The following is a 21821-nucleotide window of genomic DNA, read 5'->3' on the forward strand; positions in this document are numbered from 1 at the left end:
TGGCTGTGCAGTGATGTCGGCCAGTGCCTTCAGCACCCTCGGATGGAGCTCATCCGGGCCTGCCGACTTAAAGGCATCCAGTTTCTCCAAGTGACTCTGCACCATCTCAGGTCTACGCATGGCAGTCTGGTGCCTTGCTGCTGCCTCTCTACAACCCCAGTGAGAGACTTGTCGTGCCCCTCGCTTAGGAACAGTGAGGCAAAGAACTCGTTGAGGAGTTCAGCCTTGTCCCCCCTGTCCGTCACCAATTGCTTCTGCCCATTTAGCATTCCGCTCTACCTAAAACCTTCACTCAGATGTGGTCATATGAACTCAGGTGTAAAAATGACTGGCAGTGAAGTATTAGAGGCACTATCCAGATGCTCAAGAAGGCTAGATTTTTTTTTATGAATCTAAATAAGAGACGTGCATTTACTATAATGGCTACAGGAGACAATATCTTTTGACTATTTTGACCATTTTTTGCCTAGTTTGTTATGGTTCTTAAAACTCGATAGATCTAATCTGGCAAATCAGTGCACATTCCAGTAATCAAATTTGTTTTCATTCTGATTAAACTGGGGGTCTTTACAAGGAGGCTAGACATGTACCTTGCTGGGGTGGTGTGACCCCAGCGCTCTTTCCTGCCCAGGGCAGCGGGTCGGACTCAATGATCTGCTATGGTCCCTTCCGACCCAAACATCTATGAATCTATGAATAATATGGCGCTAACCCTCTAACATTTTAGTAAAGCTTCTAGTTTCTCTTTCACTGGAGAAGAATACATGCTGTGCTATATGCGGCGATGATGCACCACACCACCTGGACCCCTCTTTCTAAAATCCTAGATCCACCCATGGCCAGACATATCTAGCAGTGGGGAGAGCTTGAAGCTGTATGAAGGCTTAAGGTTAAGGGATCTCCTAGTAGCTGAAATAACTCCATTATCATAGCACCAGAGCGACACACGCTGCCCTTTATGTCTTTATCAGCACAGCCCCCGTCAGGGCAGGGACTTGCCAATATCCTCGCTGTAAACTCCCCCCTCTCTACCACACTTCAGCCCTGGTCTCCCACCCTGAGCGAGGCACCTGTGAGAGACAGGGGCACTGCTGCCCCAAACTGGAGAATCCTAAAGGATTTAGACATCAAAATATTTGGTTTGCTAAGTGGGTTGGGGGGTTGCCCTGAGCTGCACAGCAGCTGTACAGCCCCAAGCATGTTTTCACTCAGGTGCTTGAGCGGGTTTTACTGCTGACTTGGATTTTGAACCTGATGTATAATGAGGGCAACTTGTTTCCCCCCCGCAGGGACTTGACCAAGGCAGCACAAGAAGTCTGTGGTGGAGAAGTGCCTGGTGGACCATCCATCCTTTTCAGTAGGATTTGAACCTGCCCCCAGCCGCAAAGTGCAATACTCATCACTGCCCCATCAATGAGGGGATGAAGCAGGAGAGAAGGAAGGGGCCAGTACAGGGTCAGAGACCCCCTATGGGCTCTGAGTTTCTTCCCCATGTTGATCCTCTTTGCAACCCGCCAACTCATGGGATATGAACGGAGGGTAATTAACACCCTGAGAGCATCCTGCACTTGCCAAACTGTGGAGATACTCATCAATTAATGAATCCCACAGCTAATTAACCAGCTGGGCTCCTAGCACCTGCTGGAGATTGGAGCTCTTGACAAATCGGCATGTTTCTCGGAGCATGGACCCTGCCTGCAGCCCCCCCAGCCTGTTTCAGGGGTTTGCAGATGGTGAACAACCAGGGTAACAGCCTGAAGCTGAAGCTCCCTCGCTGCTGCATGCTCAGAAATGGTCAGTGTTTCCTTTATGCATTGGAAGCTGGGCCAGGGTGGATTGCGAGTGAGTCCTAGGTGACCAGTTGGGCTGGGTCGGGGCCTCACCTGGCGTCCAGGTGAGCAAAGGCTGTGCTCCAGTCCTCTCCTGCCAGCCTTGCACCCTTCCTTGGCTTTGGGTGTTGGAAATTCCTCCCAGGCAACTCCTTTCACTGTCTCCACAGGGCATGATGCCCCTGCATGATCCCTGGGCAGCGGAGGGGGCACTGAGGTCTGGCTTCGTTCTCCAGTGCCCTAAGCGGGTAGGACCAGGCCAGTGCTCTCTGGGAGCCTGGGCAAGGACTGTCCGCCTCAGCCTCTACTGCCAGGTGGGCAGAAAGGAGCCATTCATGCTCTCTTCCTCCTGAGACCTTTCCAGCTGGTGTAAGCTGGGATAAGAGGAGGGTTTCCCCCTCCAGAGCCAGGCAGCTCAGAGCTGCAAGGCCAGGGGCACTTGAATCCTCTCTCTGTCACATCCTGTGGCGCCAGGAGTGAGTGCAGCAGTCCTGCAATGTCGAATTCGCTGGCTGGCTGGTGACAGGTGGCCCCGGGGCAGTGGCCCAGCAACCGAGTGCAAGGGTCAGAGTGCGAGATGTCTCCACAAGCAGCTGCGACCAGAGACCAAGCTCTGTGCTGGGTTTGGGGAGGTCCCTGGAGGGCCTCTGTTCGCCTCGTGTCTCATCTTAACGCTCTGAGCCCACGCACCAAATTCAGGATGCAGGGGTTCAACTGGATAGCTGCTAACCGGGGGCGTGCAGTGCTTAGTGGTGGTGTTTTCTCCACTTTCCTTGCATGCTCCTCGTTCTGCGGTAATCAGTGCAGAACTGATCATGGTAATTTCCTGCCCCGTGACTAGGGCTGAGTAATAGCTCCGTGTTGTAAAGCGCAGTGATGCCTGTGTGCTACTATGAGGATTTCCCAGGCTTCTGGTCTCTGCTGGTTGCTGTCCTCCCCCCTCTTGCTGCGACACGTGTCAGAGGGTTTTTAAGCCTCCCCGCCAAGGTGCTGGCTACAGCCCAGGCTGGAGATGGGGACTGGGCTGTGCTGATGCTCCTGCTGGGACCAAGCCCCGGAGGGTCCTGACTAGAAGGTCTTGCCCCTCCATTCAGGGTCAGACCAATGCCACATTTGGGGTCAGGAAGGGGTTTTCCCCCCTGGTCAGATTCAGATGGATTGAGGGGTTTCACCTTCCTCTGTAGCTGGGGCAAGGTCCCTGACTGGGATCTCTCGAGTGTCTGTTAACAATCTTTTGGCAGCAGGACGTTGATGGCCTCAGTCCCTTTGCTTTCCCTGTGGCAGGGTGGAGTGTGATGCCTGGTGCTGTGTCAGGGCAGGGGTGACTGTCATGTGGCCCAGAGGTTGGACAGTGGGTTTGTCCGGGCTGGTTTGGACAGGGCTGATCCTACCTCAGGCAGGGGTTGGACTAGATGTGACCTCTGCAGCTCCCTTCCAGCCCCGCTGCTCTGGGATTTCTATGAAGGGGGAAACACCCCAGCAGCACCCAGCTGGCAGGGGCAGGAGGGAACACAGCAAACAAGCTGGGCCACTGTGGCTTCATGGCTTGCGCCACAGCGGCATCCCACTGCCGTCAGCAGCATCTGTCCCTGTCACTAGAGGCGGCTGCAGGCTGCCCATAGGCTGCCTCCATCAGCAGCACTGGGGCCCAAGTGGTGGGCAGGGCAGGAGCCTGTGCTATGGGTTGGGATCGCCTGTCCCTGGACCTCCTGTGGCACAACCCAACCAGCACAGAGCTCGGCCTGGAAGATGCAGCATCCTGGCATACAGGCCCGGACCCTGGACACAGCTGGCCTTGGTCTCTCCCACTGCTGGGAGACATGGGGTCAAAAGGGCCACGTGCTTTCCCTGCCCAGCACCTGTTGCCCCCGGGGTGTCCTGTGGACATAATTAATGCCCCAGCCCAGCACCTGCGCCCCTGGGGCATCTCTGCTCTGGAGCCTGGCGCAGCAGCAAGGCCCAAAGAATAAGCTGCAAAGCCTGATGCGGTGCTGGATGGTCCCCAGGATCGCTGCGTTAGCCAGATCTCAGCAGTACCGCGGGCTCCGGCCTGGGACCTCAGGGCCACTCCTTGCCCTGCCGGGCGGTGGAAGCTGCCAGTGCATCGTGCCAGCCACAAGTGGTGCCCCCGATTCGGGGTCGGAGGCAGGAGGGAGCCACGTGCCAGCTGAGCCCGGCAGGAAGGAGCACGGGCTAAGACGGCAGGTAAAATCCCCGACATGCTTTATTGGTTTAAAAGTCTCACGGCATGACAAACACCGCCGATGGGGAGGGGGCTGCCGCGGGCGCGCGGAGCTGGCTCGGGGCGAGTCCGCAGGCACGAGGCCGGCGTCGGTCCCTGCATCACGAGGTTCGCCCAGGCCGGCAGGCCCCGGGGCCCCCAGCTCCCCTGTTGATCATGCCCATCCTGCGCCCTGGCGTCTCCCTCCCGCCTGTGGGTGTGGGCAGTGCAGGCACTTGGTCGAGTCCCCGGTTGCTGACGCGCACAAAGCAGCGGCTGATGCCTCTTACTCCGTCCTGCACCCTGGCCCATGTGCCCCTTTGCAAGGTGTCTCACGCCCTCGCTGTACACAGCTGGGGGCAGGATGCGGCCCGGTGCGCGGGGAGGCCGCTGGAAGGCTTGGGACAAGGGAGCTAGTGGCCCCCCAGGAATAGCAGCAGGTGCCTGAGCCCTAGAGCAAGGACGGGTTGTCCCCCTGCCTCAGTGTTTCCTTCCCATCATTCCAGCAGGGCTGTGCGGCTCTGCTGCACGGGTACAAGAGGCTTTGGGCCTCAGACAAGGCCAGAGGCGCGGGCAGGAGGGAAAGCCGGCATCTCGCCCCCACGGCCCCTTTCTCCGCCAGGCAGGCACGGGAGCAGCTGGGAACCGGGTGGGCTGGCGTGGGCTGACGCTCTCCCCGCGCCAGCAGGCTCCTGCTCCTTTCCCAAGCCACGCAAGTGGGGGCGCTCCGCGAGGCATCAAGCGTCAGAAGCAGCCGCTGCGAGGGGCCAGAGAGCCCGGTACCCAGGATGCTCCCGCCTCGCCTCCGAAGGGGGTCGGGGGCTGGCACAAGCGGCGTGGGCCCCCCCGAGTGCCCCCTCCGTGCCCACCCAGGGTCTCATGCTGATGCAGAGTCCAGAAAAAGGCAGCTAGGAAGAAAAAAAAAAAAAAAAAGAGAGAACCAAAATATACCACCCCCACCCCCCGCCGAGCTGAAGCCCCCGCGCCACGAGGCCGCGCGAGGACAGAGCAGCCAGAAGCCATGCACAGAGAAGCGAGGGGCTAGGCCCGCGGAGGGGCTGGCTGGCTTCCCGGCGCCTGGGAAATAAATAGGGTGAAGCCGGTCCTCCCCGCGGGGGGCAGAGGGCGCGGGTGGCAGCGAGCGGAAGGGCTGTCCCTTGGCGTGGCGCCGGGCCAGGCCGTGGCAGGGGCGCGGTCCGCCTCCTCGGCTTCCTACTTCTTGGGCTTCTTGAAGATCTTTAGGGGGAACTTCTTCTTGCCCTGGCTGGAGTCAGTCTCCTCGCCCGTGGAGCCGCTGTCATCCTCTCCGGGGCTCTTCTTGGCGGCCAGCTGCGGGATGCGGGTGATCTTGGCGTTGCCGGGCCGGGAGTCAGAGGTGGGGGACGGGGTGTCGGGCTCGGTGGAGCTGGGGCTGTGGGAGCGGGAGGAATCCGAGTGGCTGTGCTTGCTGCCTGCCGCCTGGCCCATCTCGCCCAGGCTGCAGGACTTCGCCAAGCCGTGGTTCACCACCATCGCCTTGTTCCTCACCCGGGGGCTCTCGGCCAGCCGCTCCGGGGCAAAGGCCTCGGCGTGCCGGCTGCCGCCGTTGGAGGTGGGGCCACACAGGGCGGCAGCCGCCTCCTCCGTGCTCCGGCTCAGCAGGTTGGGCCTGGCCACCAGCAGCTTGGAGGCAGGGCTGCAGACGCGCTGGTGGTCGCTCATGTGCGGGATAGAGGAGTCGGACTCGGAGCGAGTGAGGTCTCTGCAGCGGATGGGGGGAGAAGAAGACAGCGCGTTAGAACCGGGGCCTGGCACCCCCACATGCACACGTGCTCCCATGCACACGGATGCAGCAGCAAGGCCCGGGCGGGCAACGCAGCGGAACGTCCCCGGGGCCGGGGAGTCCGGCACGGTCCCGCTCTGCCGTGGGGGTCCCGATGGGCAACCCCCCAGGGCAGACGGCCTGGCCCCACTGGAGGCGTGAGGTGCAACCAGGCCGGCTCCTGCTGCAGGGACGAGAGCGAGGGGTGACCGGCAGCGCGGCCCCCACCGCAGCCTGGAGCCGTGAGGTTCCCCGGGAGTTCTCGTTGAGGCTGCACCCTCCCAGTGTCAATTTGCGCCCCCAGCGTGGTGCTCCCGGTGGCTGCGGGGAATTCAGAGCTGGGGGAGCAGGGCCGGGGTCCCGGACTCGGAGCAGAATTCCACTGCGTTTCCCCGCCTTGCATCTGCACGCCCGCCCCGCTCCGCCCACAACAGGCAAGTGTCGCATCCCCGCTCGGAGACGGACAGCGTTAGCCTGGCTGCTGCCCCCGGCCCCGCTCGAGAGGCTGGGGGGGGGGGGGGGGGGGGGGGCGACCACGCCGCCGACGACTCCCACCTCTATTCCCCCAGCGTCGTAGTTAGAGGGGAGGCCTCCCCACACAAAGCCATGCCCGAAGGGGTGCTCGACACACGGCTGCCTTGGGAGCTGCTTGCAAGCCATCCGCCGCTGCACAGGGGTTTGCGCCCTCCCCCAATCCACCCGCCTGTCGCCTGGTCTTGGCTGAGGGAGGAGGGAAGCGTGGAGCAGCCCGGTCCTGCCGCTATCCTAGGTCCTTCCAGGAGCAGGCGGCCTGGAGAGCCAGATACGGCCTCGCAGCCTCAGCCGCCGCCAGCCTTCAGGGTGGGGTAGGTCTGATTAAGATGGGTGCAGCCGCCAGGCCCAGCACCCATCCCGCCACACTAGAAGCAGGGTAAATGAGTCCTGCTAGACGGCTACCAGGACCCAAGCTGGCCACTTTAAGGCTAGCTCCAGCCCCTCCGTACTATTACTGCTACTATGGAGCTTGCTGCTACGTGCCCATCTTATTGGTACTTTGTGGTAGCTGGAGCCAACGGCCCAGAAGAAGGAAATGAGAGACATGGGGGAAGGATGGGGAGGAGTGGAAGGATGAGGATGCAGGGGAAGCCGGGGAACTGGCAGCACCCGGAGCCCTTTGAGACGTGCTCTCCTCCTCAGGGATGCACCGCGCCGCGCAGGTTGTGCGTGCGCTCTGCGTGCCCACGGTCCCAGGGTCTGCCCGATAATAATGCTGCTAAGATGAGGAGTGCTAGGAAGGCCGTAGCAGAGCTGGATGCACCCCAAGATGCACTTTGAGTGCCAACTCCCTTCTCTACGTGAAGGAGAAAAAATATCCCAGGGTGTTTCCTGAATAGTTTAATTTTGGGCAAGTCAAAAGGCCAAGGCCCTTCTCAATCATAAGGGTCAAGGCCTCAAAAAGATTCGTGGGACTCTTGGAAGTACCGCGAGGGATGAAAAACCAAGCCGAGTCAGGAAGGCATCCCTCAATAAGCCTGCAATTCAGGGTGTTCCCGAAAGAAAACCCATTGCGTTTCTCCTTCACATTGGTTGGGAACAAGCTCCCCGATGGGTGACGCCTGCACTTAGATGCCCTGGGACGCAGCAGGTAAAGCACAACTGCGCTGGAGATCAAGGACTGCATTTCGGTTGGGGGGTCGTGGCGGGCGGGATCTGGGATCTCTTAGCTTTCACGTTTGCCAGTTCCCGAATCCCTTTGGTAAGTCAGGAGTGACCTGGAAGGCAGTGACCTGGGTCCGACCAGGGTCTTTTCCACATTCCTCTCTTCCCTTGCAGCCTCCAGCACTGCAGGTGCAAGATGACCTCGGAGAACCCTCCGCGCTGGTGAAAGACTGAAAGGGGGCACCTTGCGGCTGGCAATCACGTGGACTCGTCAGGGACCTGCAGGTGCACGTTGGCAGCAAAAGGAGGCATGCTTCGTGCGGAAAGAGCTGCAAACCAACTCTCTCGATCTCGTGACGGGATCAAGGAATTGGCTGTTCTATAACCCGATACCGCAGGTGAAAGCGTTTCACTTTCCGTGGTCCACAACGGGTCTTTATCCACCTGCCTTCGTGGGGTCCAGCAAGGACGAGGAAAACAAACCGTTCCTTTTAGTCTGGGAAGGCACAAGTTTGATCCACCCCAGCTGGAAGACAGCATCGCTTCCTTCTCGTGTAAGCTGCTGCGAGGTGGGGGGCGGCTCTGCAGGGAGGATGGGTCGCAGAACTAGATTGCGGAGCCTGGTGAAAATCGGGGCATCTCTGTCCCTCATCCTGTTTTCGATGAAGCGGCAGGCGCTCTCGATATGGAGTAGAGGGATGGGGAGGGTGGGCGGATATAGCAATAAATGATGAACTGACCTTAAAGGTCCTGTCAAAGCATGTGCTTAGCTGATGCTGGAGGTACCACGGAGCAGGCCCTTCCCACCTGTCGACATTTTTGTGGTTATTCACCTAAAGATTAGTGCCAAAATCACCGTGGAGTATATCTGCATTTGGGGTAAGTTCGTAGTGGGCTGGCTTTGGTTATAGATGCACATTCCCCAGGGATAAAGCGTGGTGTTCACCTTTTAACGTACGGGGAGATTCCTTTGCCTTCTTGCTAGATAACGTGTTGCCATAAAATGGAAGGTCTTCCACCATCACCCGTGCCGCCTCTGCAGTGGCCAAATTCCTAAAACACCATTAACATCACGGCGATCACTCTCTGCAGCCTCCAAGGTCATCGCTCGAGCAGCCCTTGCTGCGGACTTGCCTTCACTAACGCAGGCCACGAAGCGGTCCACACGCTGCTGGAAGTTTGTTAGCAAACTGCCCTCGTTTGTTAGCATTAATGAAATCGACGCATCGCCGTTACTGGCTGATGGCTCGTTAATCAAAAAACAGTCATGCAGAGATACGCTCTCTCTCAAGTCGCTGACGCGTTTTGGCTGCATCCGTCTGCTTCTCTCATCAACTGCTGTGACTGCAAGCGGAGTCGGTGCAGAAGGAACGCTGCCTCACTGATGAGAAACGTTTTCTCTCTGCTTTTACCCATCTGCAGAATAACAGCAGGAGCCTGCCGTACGGTCTTGGCTGCCTGTAATGGAGACCTATGGATGGGGAGATGGCTCCAGCTGGCTTTGTGGTGGGAGGAATGTCTGAGGTTTTTTATGAACGGTCTCTCAAGGAATCTGAAGAGCTTCTGTACTTTACAGAAAGTCTTGGACGTGCCAAAGGTGCTTCCACTTGATCCATTTGTAAATGGGCACTTGGCATCAAAGACGGCCAGACGCGATGGCAGTTGGCCATAGACTGATGTAGGCACGCACAGATCGGCACATGGGGACGGTCACAGCAGACGGGTCAATCGCTGCTGAAATCCGTGGTCTCTAGGGTCCGGAGCACATTGTTCCCTTCTGTGCTGGCTACAGGAAATGGTAGGTCTTAAGCACACTAGCCCCATGGAAAGAGCTGTGACTTGATGTGATGGTTTTAAAGCACCGAAGGAGCCAACGGCAAATCTAGCATCACCGTGTCACGTGGTGATGAAGTAGAAATGCGCTCTCTGGTTGGTGCCGAAGACAAAGGGACGTGTGGTGCCATGCTGGTGCAAACTGCAGGCCTCACAGACCCAAGGGTGAGCTCACAGGGGCCTAGCGGATCCCTCTCTCCTCGGCTGTTGAAATATTGGGCCTGGTATGGACCCCCCTTGCCTCCTCCCAGACACTCGTCCTTTCCCTTCTGAACCTTCCTACGAGACAAAGCCTTGCGGGAAGGATCTCTGAGAGCTCCTGAAGCTGTCACTGAGGGGTTTCTGGGCCCAGGTTGGCTTCACACCTCCCTAGACTTCTTGAGTTTGCAGAAGGGCATGAAAACACTGCACCTGAGGGAGCCCATGTCTTCAAAATGAAGACTAAAGGAGTGGTAGGGAAGGAATTGGGAGAGGAAACTAAAGACAGATGTCTCCCTGGATTCCCTGAAGACACTTAATTATCCTAAAACGGGCTGGAAGAGATGCCAGACAAGCTCTCACCCCTCTGAGCTATGCAATTGGTCCAATTAAAGGGATCCCCAAACGAATCTTGCAACTCGCATGTTCTGTGGACCATCAGGGCTACACCACGACAGCGCTGCTAAATCAAACGAGCACCATTAATGAACCCTGCTCACCCCAGCAGAGCCGAAGCAAGCTACGCTAGCTGCCAACGCTGGCGCTGCCCCTTAGATCACGAGTGGTGGAGAAGGGACTGGAGCAGAGGCTGGCTCAGCACTGATTTATAGCCTGCAGTTGGGACAGATTGACAAAACTTCTCCTTACGAAGCCCCCCGTCTGGGGTTTGCTGAGCACGTGTACACCCAGAGCTGAATGCACAGCTGGAAGAGGACTCGACACTGGGCACTGCTGCGTTGTTCTACTGCAGCTCCTTGACCAGCCAATTCGTGATGAAGTTATCCCAATCAAAGTCAATAGACCAATGCATTCAGAAATAGGCACTGACTGACTCTTTGTTTTGGCAACTGGGCCGGTGGCCCGATTTCAGAAAGGCCGAGCAGGCAGCAGTCCCTACTGAGTGACACACATAGGGCTGGGAGGGACCTGGAGAGGGTGTGTAGCTCAATCCCCCTTCACCAAGGCAGGGTGAAGACAGCTAGGCTATTCTCAGCTAGACAGGCTTGCTTTGGCATGGCGATCCTGAATTTCAAAGGCTCGGAGCAATGGAGAAGTCCATGGGATGTGCACTCCAGTCCCCCAGGGCTTCCAGAAAATCCCCGCTGCTAAGTCACAGGGAGCTACCAGACGTTCAGCCCTTTTGAAGAGCAGGAGACTATCCCGAGTGCCAGAGCAAGGACTCAGGACACTTAGCTTCAGGCACCTACTTTGGGAAAGGTCGGCCTCCCTGCTACAGCGTCTGCCGGGTTTTCTTCAGGTGGCCAAACGCGTTCCCAGCCCATGAAGGTAAGAGATCGATAGAGGGGGACAAGCGCCAGCTTTGTAGATCGCCGTGCAATCCTACCCAACCCTGCTCTTCCTATGTCACAACTGTGGGCATCCGGGATGATCGAGGGGAATGGACAAGGGGCGTAGGAATGGGTCGGCATGAGTGGAGAGAAGCAAATGCCCAAAGAGAAAAGAATGGATAAGAAACCAGCATGGGGGAGGCAGAAGAATGACAAGGGGGAGAAAAGAGGGGGTGGGTCCTCATCTGCCCCGTCTGCTGCTGTCTCATCTCCCACATCAGAAAGGACCTGAGCCGAGTCACTCCAGAGCTCTCTGGGTTGGTGGAAGGAGCCGATGTGAGGCCATTTCCCTGCCCTTGCAGCTAGGGGCTGTAACCATAAGACTACGCCCCCAGCCCATGGTACCAGTGAGATACAGGCTCCCCGACAGCAGAGGTATCCCGGCCGTGCTGCTCAGCCATGCTGCTCTCCTCTGCACAGTGTAAGAGGGTCCTGAAGAGAGGTAACCCCATCGTTAATCCCCCAACCCACAAAAACAGCTGTGTGCAGCTCCCTGCTCTATGGGCTCCTTCTCTACCTCCAGGCTGGCTGCCTCCCCTTCTCCACCTGGCTGAAACCACTGGTGCTATTTGAACGCAGGCGCTGGGAAGCAGAAACCTCTGTGCACAGAGCATCCGTCCCTGCCCCTCTTCCCCCCGGCAGGCTGTCCAGCCCCGTCATCCACGACTGACACTGAACGACACACACCAGCCTTCGAAATCAGAACAGCTCTGACCTTATTTGTGCCGGATCCTCTGAAGCCAATTGCAAAAGAGAAGCAAACAGTGAGGTGTTTAGGCAAGTCTGATCTGCTGGCCGTGCTTGGGCCCGGTCTTTCGAGAAGATGCCTGTCAACTGTTCATTGCAAATAGGTTTTAACCCCATGAATGTATTTGGGCAGCTGCGTGCAGGACACGGAAGGTGGGGGGGGGGGAAAAAACGCATAGCTCAGTACTTGCCAGTTCTCCAAAATGACACTTTCCCCCCCGGGGAAAAGGACGAGCCTATACGAGACAATCTCCCTGACCAAGCCTTGCCCTCATCCGTATCTGCTGGAGCAAACGGGATCCATAAATACATCAGTCTGGAGCACCGGGGAGGGAGTCAGGACATCTGGGTTCCTAGGTGGCTTCTCTGTACTCATTTCCCCTCCATATATATCTACTTTGGTTAGTCTATAAGGTACAAGCCTACCCTGCCTTCCACTAGTTTCCCCTCTGCTGTGCTCGCCTCTAGCGAGGGTGCTACCAAGCTGGAGTGAGGTTCAGAAAAGGCTGAGATTTCTATACAACAGAATCCACTGGCTTGCTCTCTGGCTTGCAAGGCTGGGGCCATTAAAGATGCAGCTGGACACAAATGCCAGCAGAGCAGCAGCGGGGAACGAGCCTGGGTGCGCTTTGGACGACACAGCCATTCATGCCCAACGGATGCGACCTCCCAAACAACAAGTGGAGAGAGGATCCGCACCGCCTGCACCCAGAGCAGAAACAAACCGATTCCTCTCTTCCTTCAGCTAGAAATAACGTGCAGGTAACAACAGAAGGGTTCATCCCAGGTTGGCCTGTCCCAGCGACAGGCAGATTATTGCAGTCCCTCTGTGCGATGCGAGCATCAAGCTTGCACCCTTCTGTCTGTGGCTGGAAGAGCTGAAGGACCAGGCCTTGTGTCCGGTCGGCAGTCAGACAGACCCAGCCCTAAAGACTAAGCTGCTCCCCTGAGTAACTGGTCGTGTTTAGAGAGTGGCTTGCCTAATGGCGAACGGCACGTCAGGCTGACGGTCAGCTCCTCCCTGGGGTTTTCTTTGTATTGTATCAATGAACTGGGGCTTGCCTCTTGTCACAGAAAGTATTTTCAAGCCTTTTTGTATTAAACTCAGACTCAGATGGGGTTGATTTAACTGCAATTAGCAAGCAGTTAAATTTGGGCTTGTCTGGTTTTGGTTAGGCTTAAATAAGCATTGGTAAATGAACCAAGATGCTGCAGCTTAAGACTCTGCTGTGGTGCCATTTTCACCTGTGGACTTTCACGTGGTTTCTTTACCCCAGAATCAAGGAATCCTAGAGCCGTGGGGCTGCCAGAGACCAGCTAGTCCAAGCCCTGCCTGAGGCAGGATCAGCCCTGTCCAAGCCAGCCCAGACAAAGCCATTATCTGACCTCTTAGCAAAACTACACAATTCACCTTGACACGACACAGACATCAGGCCCAAACCTGCCCCGGGGAAAAGCAGGGGGACCACAGTGGCCAATGTCCCGATTCTATAAAAGCTGTTAATAGATGCTCAAGAGTTCCCAGGAAGAGGCCAGGTTCCCCGGTACAAAGGAAAGCAAAGCCCCCCAGTCCGTATCAGTCTGAGCAGGGGGAAAAATTTCTTCTCGACCCTATTGATGGCGACTGATTTAACCCTGAGCAGAGGGACAAGACCCTCTAGCCAGGACCCAGCAAGGCCAGTGACCACCCCCAGCCTGGGCAGCAACCAACATCCAGTGCCTCTGGGAAGACTTAAAAACCACCCTGACACGTGTAGGAGAAAGCGGGGGGACGCAAGCAGCAAAGCCAAAAAGCCTAGGAAATCCCCACAGTAGCACACAGGCATTGGTACGCCTAGATCATCCCCGACCAGTATCTGTCTAGCCTCTCCTTCAACCCCTCCAGCGGAGAGTCCACAACTCCCCTGGGCATCTATTCCACTGCCTCCCTGTTCTAACTGTGAAGGTTTTCCCCGAAATCCAGTGCACACGGCCACCACGCAGGATTTGCTCCTGCTCATATACTTTGCAAGCGCTGCTGCTCATAAGCCTGGTGGTTGCTCTGGTCCATCAGCAATTTCTTTACCCAACAGTACTTGCCTCAGGGACGTGGTCAGTCAGGGAGTGAGCCTGCGTAGGGCCACTGCACTGAACATCTTGTGGGAGTATCTACAAGCAGGGGGACTAATACCGGCCATGTTGTGATACAGATGTAGTGGTTAGGGGGGTAGGTAAATGCAACACGGGGGCTCTGCACTTCCTGGAAGGGCTCATTCCCACAAGGACCTGACCACATGCTCCAGCTCGAGGAGAAAGATCTCCAATGCGAAAAGGGAGGAATCAGAGGATCGAAGAACCGAGGGGCTTGCCCGGGGTCACCCAGTCTGCAGGAGGAAGAGAACCCACAGGCCCAGACTCCCGGTCCCAGGCTCTAGCACTGGACCATGGCTACACGCCTCAGCGGCAGTCACTCTGCCGTACCCCGCTGTGAACTCCGGTCCCCATCTAGCGCCTGCTGCTATTAAACCCAATTTGTAGGCTTTACACCCAACACCTTTAATCCTATCGTTTCACTGCCAAATATTGTGACTACCAACTGCCTCAGTGTAACCTGTAGGGCCTATAACGATCAAGTGTAGCAAAACCACAGTAACTTTCATCTTGTTTCAGGCAGAATTAAAGTTGCAACAGTTTTGCTCTCCTTGTATCATCAAAAGGAACATGCAGAGGTAACAGCTGCACCACAGCAGCTGGTACGCGCTATCCAGGGCAGCTCACCCTCCCCTTTGAAAGCGGGTAAAAGTTACGTCTGCCCGTCTTCCGGGTGTAAATTGAACGTTAGAGGGCAGCGCGAGCCTCAGTTTCAGCTGCACAGTTACAAGCGTGAGCCATGGAGCGCAGGCTTCCCTGCCCTGCCGGGGGCTTCTGCCGCCTCGCAGAAAAGGGAATCCAGTTTCCAGGGGCCATTCAGCGCTCGCCAGCCCTGCTGACTGCCCGCAGCCATGCCAATCAGGTGCGGGATGGTGGGTCTGTCATTTCAGACAGGCCTTCGAGTACCCACCGCAGGCCCTCAAGGAGCAGAGGGAGGCTTGTTGACTTAGCACCGAGAGGCTAACTGCTGCTGCTCAGACCCGTTTCCTCCGTCCCTTCCAACGGGGCTGTGCAAGGAGAATCCCTCTTCGCTCTACACTTCCACAGACGCTGCTGGGTGCGCAGTACCCGAGGGCCGCAGGATGCTGCGATGTCACTATGACCATTAACGTGGTCCAGCGACTCTACCCGGTAATTAACTGCTTCCATTCCTTAGATTTCCTTTGCAATTTTCTTACGAAGACCCACAGGTAAGACAAGGCTTCAAATAAGGTCAGTGTTTGTTCGATTAGTTATGTTACCTTTGATCATGTAGGCACATCGCCCCAATAAGACTAATTTACATAGAGACAGATGTGCGGAGGCATTCCCATCTACAGCTAAGACCACAACGCCTCCTCGGTTTGTTGCCCTTGGGCTGGTAGATGCGACACCTGGGCCACACTCTGAACCAGCGGCAATCTTAAGAGGGTCCACGTACATGGAAGAGAGGTTAAAGAAGCAAAAGCCTGAACAAACCACGACATGATTAAAGCCCAAAGGAACAAGGGATCTAGGAGGAAGAACATCAGAGCAAGCATTGATCCTGAGCCACAGCAGGCAGGCGTGGGCTAGAAAAGAAAGAGCGATATACCCAAAGCTCTCAGTGCGACAGCGGATCCCAGAGGTGACGTCAGGAGGGGGCAGGTCGGGGATGGAGTCCATCTGGAGGAAATAAGAGGAGGTGGTGTGATGGTAATAGATAGGGTGAGCATGGCAAGCAGGAGCAGATGCAGTGGTGGTGGAGGCAGAAGAGCAAGAGGAGGAAGAGGTGGTGGTGGTGGCTGACGATGGGCCGGTTCCGTGCAGGTCGGAACTGAGAGACGGTCCACCGGTGAGGCTGTGCATTCGACGGAGAGACGCTCGGCCTGCCAGGTAATGAACAGGCTGGCCCAACTCATTCTGGCCTTGCATGTAACTCTCTACCAACCTCTGAGATCCAAGGGCGTGCTGGGGGTCCACGAGGCGCTGGCGGACGCCGCTCGGCAAAACAGGGGCTGTAAGGAGAGAGAGGAGAAGGCTGAATGCAGTGGGGGAAGCCCCTGCGCACCAAATCAGCCAGGTGGCACGGGCCGGTAACACCGGTCGTGGCTATTAAGCCATCTCGACAGGGCACAGCTCTGGCCCTTTTGGCCGCCGCATCAGCTGTGCTGTGTTAGACACTGTGAAAGCATAAGTCTTGGCTCCGGTTTGATGTGCTAGATTAATGACCTCGCCCGTGGGGAGTGAGGCTTGATGTTCTTGCCAGAGGTCAACCGCTTCTGATCCTGCCCTGACTTAACACATACTCCTACCAGAGATGAGACTGGAGCGGGAACCCAGAATCAGACCTCACTCGCACGACTTCTACCCCTACCCTGTTGGCTCCACAGGACCACACCAGGCGTATCCCACAACAGCCCAGAGCGCCTCGATGGTGAAGTACTTTCCCCTAGGACTCGAGCATGGGGAAAGCTTCAATTAAGATGCAAGCATCTGGTGATTTTGTTTGCCACGTACCTTTGTCTGCAGGACTGGAGGGTTGGGAAGACCACTGCAGATGCATAAGTTGGTTCAACCAAGGTTAGTAGCGATGGTTACCAGTTTTCACCATCTTATGCATCTCCAATGTTCTGAAAAATGAACACATTTGCTGGTTTTCCAATAAACTGCATGATCCAAAAGTGCTCAGCTTGCGGTGGCTAATTGCAAATTAATCCTGGGATCTGAGGGCCAAGCTCAGTTCTCTCCCTCTGGAGCATTGTCACTGGTGGGTTCACAGATCGGGCGAGAGAAACGCAATGGGTCTAGCAGGTCAAAGCACCTCAGCCAGCAACCTCTGCATCAAGCCTTAAGCTTCTGCTTGACCCGAGCACATTCTTCAGAGGAGCCAGATGTATTCTGCAGAGCCTAAAAGCATCTGCAAAGCCGCTCAGACCACATTCATCAGGATGTGCTGGGACCTATGGGTTTCACCGCCTGGGTCCCCACACTGCAGACAAGGGCGACTGTGGCTACACGGAGGGCCCAACCCAGTTTGGTCTCAGAGGCATCCCCTTGCCTATAGTCTAAGCACCTAGAGGGAGTCCATTTGCCTGGGTCCTAGTGTCCAAGATCCCTATGCAGTAGGCAGGGAGAGAGCAAGAGGGAGCATGCCTCTGCAGCCTCATGTTCCCACCTGGGGGCTGGATCAGGTGGCCCCTGAGGTCCCTCCTCTGTGAAGGAGGCCTGGGTTTGAGTCTATGCAAGGTGCATGATATAGTCACTGGCTGGAAAACAGAAATAACCCAAGGAACAGGACCAGGAACCCAGGAGATCTCCCAGGGCAGTGCTGACACTGCAGGGCCATACTCCCTTGCACCCAGGGGTAAGAGCCAGGGGAACTCTTCAGCACAAGCGCAGGTGGTTGCACGGATGTTGGTGGTTTGTGAAGCAGGGTCGTCCTTTGGAACAAAGGCTCCTCAGTGCCACCCAGCTCCATTCAGACACCTCCGAGACCAAGCTGGGTTGGGGCCCTCCATCCCGGAACCACATTTTGGATGCGAGACACCAATTCAGGACCACCCCCCACCCCCCCCAGCAGTGGATGCAGCTGCAGATACATACAAGTCATGTAACACGGTTAAAGAAGAGCAGAGAGAAAAGCTCAGAAATGAATTCCAGGGAGAGCTCTTTCGGGAAGTGAAGAACCAGAGCAGTATTGCTGTGAAAAACCCGTGCCTGGGGGAAAGGGCCTCGCACAGCTAAGGGATGCATCACACGCCAGGGAAAACGCAGGGCAGGAATAATCCAAGCAAGCTGCTGCCTTCGCAGTGCCAGGGTCAACTATGCAGCATCCTCCAGGGGCTTCCCCTCGCTCCTCTCCCGCTGATCTCTGTCAGCAGCAGCCCTTCTACGGGACCGCTTTATAGCATAAAGAACTTCTTGCCCGCTGAACCCTGAGTGGAAAGAAAAGCAACGCAATGAAGTTGTGCGGAGCTGACATGCAGATAAATCTGCAACTCCCGGCAGGCCAGCGAGGCTGCCAAAAGCTCTCCTGGACAGGGGCTGGAGAAGGGGGTCTGAATGCCACAACAAGGGGCCATTCAAGCCATCGGCCCCAAGCTTCTCCAATTGACATTCAGCAACGGCCCCAAAGGTGCTCTGCCCACAACCCAAGGGGCAGCGGGAGCAGAGGGCTGCGTTTATGGGGCAAGAGGGATGCCAGAGATCTCCAAAGGACCTGGGGGGGACTATGGGCCTTTCTCCGTGGAGGCACTTCCCAGCCTCCATGGGGCGACCACCCCCTTCATACACCAGCTCAGTACCTGTGCAATGCAATGCCCCAGGGACTGTTTACCAATCTCTTATTGTTAACACCCAGAAGTCAAGCCTCCCCCTCTTGTTGCTACGTGGCCTTGGAGGGCTTGTAGCTCTGGTGCGACCTCATCGCCTTGCAAAAGCGTTTTTGTAAATCCCAGCTGAACATCCCTGCCGCAGGCCTTGATGTGAAGCACCAACTCCTGCTGCATGAATCCCCCTGACCGCTGCATTAACCCCTTTTCACCCCCGTAGTCCAGCACTGAAGCCACAGGGGTGAATCGCTGTAACGGGCAGAGAAATGCAGTAGTCAGCGAGGCCCCAGATGCTTTGCATCTTGCCTATTTTGTGGGCAGGCAGGAGCAGGCGGGCTATTTTAAGAGATCTCCCTCTGCAGTATTAGTCTGTACCCTTCCTGCCTCCCCTAGACGGGGTCTTGTATTGGAACCGCGCTCTCGCTAAGGGAAGCGGAGCCAGCGAGAACTGGAAATGAGTCCTGCCCTTCGGAGCTGCCTGCACCACCTCCGCCAAACCAGGGAGTCTCAGGGATGAGGAGACTGTGGACCAGAGGCAGCAAAGCCATACAGGAGATCAATCCATGCCGACCACTGCTGGCCTGGCCCCTGGGAGGAACTGCCCTGAAAGAGGAGGTACTGCTGCTGCTGCTACCCGTCCTCAGTTTTCCTCCACAGTCAAGGAGACAGGGAGGATTATTTCAGAGGTAGAAGTCCACAGGAGCCAGGGGATGGTGGGAGGGATGGGGACAGGCTAGTGAGGTGACCTGTGCACTAGGAATTGAATGTGGAAGGAATTTCTCTTTGCAAAAGAGCCTGATCTCTGCCACAGGGATCCACAGAAGCTCTTGGCTGGGTGGAACGAGGGACTCGGACCTTAGCCTCGACCAAAGGCACTGCCCAAAACTTGGCATAAACCTCAGCGTGAGGTGTCCAAAGCAAACGGATGATTCTTCTCTGTCCCAGCAGACTCTGCCCAGAGGTTAGTACGGATGATGCCGACTCAGAGGCGAGGAGCACGTAAATTAGTTGTGTGCGCTGGAAAGTTGGAAAATGTGGGCGTGTGATTTTAGTTCGAAGGGTGGGACGAGGAGAGGAAGAAAACCAAGAGAACCAAACCAGGGTATTTCCAGAGGGACTGGTCCTCCAAGGAGAGAGACGAGCGGTCGCTGAACCTGCGCCCCAAGAGCCAGGCTGCGTCTGGGGTTAGCCAATCAGGGTCCAGAGGGAGAGAGAAAAGGTTGATTGACAAGGGGAATCATCACTGGCGCCTGACAGCATTTTCATCACGAACTGGAGGGGAAGTGATCTGCCAGTGCATGGAGCAGGATCATGCCCATGGACAATGGAAACCAGCTAAGGGGCCATGGTAGGGATAAGCCAGGGGTGGGCAAAGTCTGGACCGTGGCGGACTCCATTTCCCAGCAGCCCCTTCGTGGCAGCTCCTCCTGGCTGCCACTGCCAGACTGCCCCGACACCCCATAGCCATCTCCATGGAGACAGGCAGGGGCTGCTGGGAAGTGGGAGTCCAGCCGCAGGCCAGATCTGCCATTCTGCTCACCCCTGGGCTACAGGGATGCTGACTGAGGAGTCCAACAAGAGTTTATAGTTCACAGATGCTAGGGCTAGCTGGGCAAAGGGGCTGGTTACCTCTCTTGGCAACATAAACCATCCAACCCAGGGGCAAGTGAGCTGAGCTGCTCAGACCTACCCCAGCTTCCCCACGAGGTGCTCAGCATCCAGAAACCCCAGCCTGAGAGTCTCAAGCTGGGACCACAAATGACAGGATGCTTGGAAACTCAGGCTGAGGCCTGTAACACCCATGGATCAAAGCCTGATTTGACTTGGGGGGGTGCGTGTTCATTTGGATTCACTCTTGCTCTTTGTCAAGTTGCCTTCTGACCACGAGGTCCTCAGCCTACGGTGACGTATTAGCTGTAGTATGAGTAACGCTGTCTGGGTTGGCTCGACAACCAATTGAGCTAGACCATTCCCATCCAGCTGCCCCTGCCTGTCTCCCTACCACATCCCAGAGTGCCCAAGGCTGCAGTACACCAAAGGGTTTCCCGGTGACCATCGCCCGGTGAGGCATACATACACTGCATGGACATGGGAGAGACGATCTCTTCATCCAAATCGTCCACGTCATCGGTCATGATGAAGTGGGCCTGGCTAGGCCGGGGCATGCTCATCCAGCTGGGGTCGATGTTCAGGGCTGCGCTCAGCGTGTGGATGCCGGGGTTGCTGACGATCTGGAAGCCGCAGAGCACCTCGATCTGCTGCCAGCGATGCAGGCGCTCCCGCAGGGCGGCCGTCACCTCGCTCAAGGCCTGCCTGAAAGCAAGATTCAAAGAGGGGATAAAATGGAAAAAAAAAAAAATACAAGGGCCAGTGGAATTACAAGAGACAAGGGATGCCCCGGCTCTGAAAGGGAGTCAGGAGGTTCGACCCACACTTTTCCCTGGGCTGCTGTACTTCAGAGCTCTCCCGTGCTTTCAGACCACTTGCAGGGATATGGCTGATGGTAACCAGCTGCAGCCGTCTACAACTGATGCCTCATTGAATGCTTCAGCGGCCTCTTGAGAGCTTGAACAACTCCAAGTGGCTGGGACGGAAGCTCTGCACCGTGAGGACATAAGAGGTCACCAGCTAGCTTTTGTACTTCACACGTCCCCCCAGTCTGTCAAAGGGGAAGTATACAGAACTCTCTCAAATAAACCAACACATTGCACTGAGGCCAGGAAAAAGCCAACGAACTCAGAGAGCAAGGGCAGTTAGAGTGGAACATGTGCTACCTAATGATTTCTTTTGGGGTCCGGGCTCTGTACAGCTAGGTTCCCTCTCTGCCTCGCCTCCAAGAGCCGAGCAAAATGAAACTCACGCTGGATACACGCATGTACTGCACCTTCCCGCACGTGGGGGAAAGGAAAGGAGGAGCTGGCAGGAAGAGACGCAGCAGACACTCACTTCGCAGTTAAGATTTTGTGATCCACGTCATCGAGGGACGAGCTGTGAGCCACGTGGAACGTGCCGAACAAAGTGTTCCGCTTCTTTTTGATTTTTTCAGCCTGGAAACGTGAACAGAGAAAAGAGCATTGAAAGAATCAGCCCGGGTGTTTCCTGCAGGGCAGCCGTATTCTGGACGGGGCGAGACAGAAATAGCCCTGCAGCTGTTTGCACACACACACAGGGCTGGAACGGTCGCTTTCTTTCTGCATGTTATGGCCGTGGTGCCAGACAGCAGAACCTGGAGTGCCTCCTGGGTCCCGCAGCCCTCCTTGGCCCCTTCATTGGGTCGCCAGAGTTCAAGAGTCTGTGGCGCAAAGCACCAGCCATGGCAGCAGGGATAATGACTCACGTCTCAGATATAAAGCCTTACTGGTACGAGTTTATCCAAGAGAAGGGGGCTGGGAGCCTACTGGAAACTAGTCTCTCCAAGCAAATCTTCCATCTGCCCAGTCTAGTGCATTTGCCCGAGAGGTCCATAATGCAAACCAGAGCAGTGAACACGGCAGCTGACGCAGCACGGGGGAAAAATGCTGAAAGGCTGAAGTGCTCCTGACAAGAGCTGTGGTAAGACAGACAAATTCCTACTTGTCCTGTCATCTAGCGGCTGTACTGCACCCTCTGAGCCAAGCACATTCGCCGCGCTCGTTCCCTGCAGCCGCCTGCTCTCACTTGGCTTGGGAGATTTCAAACAGCTGGAAACAGAGCAGTGACTCATGGCAGCGAAAGACACAAGCCCTCCCCCGCCAAATGCTGTGCCCCTTATGCCCGTGACACCTGGAGCAGGAAAGGCTCCCA

The 21821-nt window shown here is 56.4% G+C and overlaps 1 protein-coding gene across 5 annotated transcripts in view; it reads right to left on the reverse strand.

The window, feature by feature from the left end:
* Positions 1–293: 293 nt before the first annotated feature.
* The window catches only part of STIM1 (stromal interaction molecule 1), a 138702-nt gene continuing 117174 nt past the window's right edge, over positions 294–21821 (reverse strand). Inside the window, exons 9-13 of one of the 5 annotated variants that reach the window (XM_025213767.1) lie at positions 20985–21085; positions 20116–20351; positions 19137–19217; positions 15320–15722; positions 294–5791 (exon numbers count right to left, since the gene is read on the reverse strand). In XM_025213767.1, coding sequence (XP_025069552.1) covers positions 5263–5791; positions 15320–15722; positions 19137–19217; positions 20116–20351; positions 20985–21085 — 1350 coding nt within the window. In that variant the 3' untranslated portion in view covers positions 294–5262. The remainder of the gene's footprint in view (positions 5792–15319; positions 15723–19136; positions 19218–20115; positions 20352–20984; positions 21086–21821) is intronic. The other 4 variants (XM_014523925.2, XM_025213768.1, XM_006032072.3 and 1 more) reach the window with 4 other exon arrangements.

The sequence above is a fragment of the Alligator sinensis genome, unplaced genomic scaffold (assembly GCF_000455745.1).
Source record: "Alligator sinensis unplaced genomic scaffold, ASM45574v1 scaffold364_1, whole genome shotgun sequence".
Lineage (NCBI taxonomy): Eukaryota > Metazoa > Chordata > Crocodylia > Alligatoridae > Alligator > Alligator sinensis.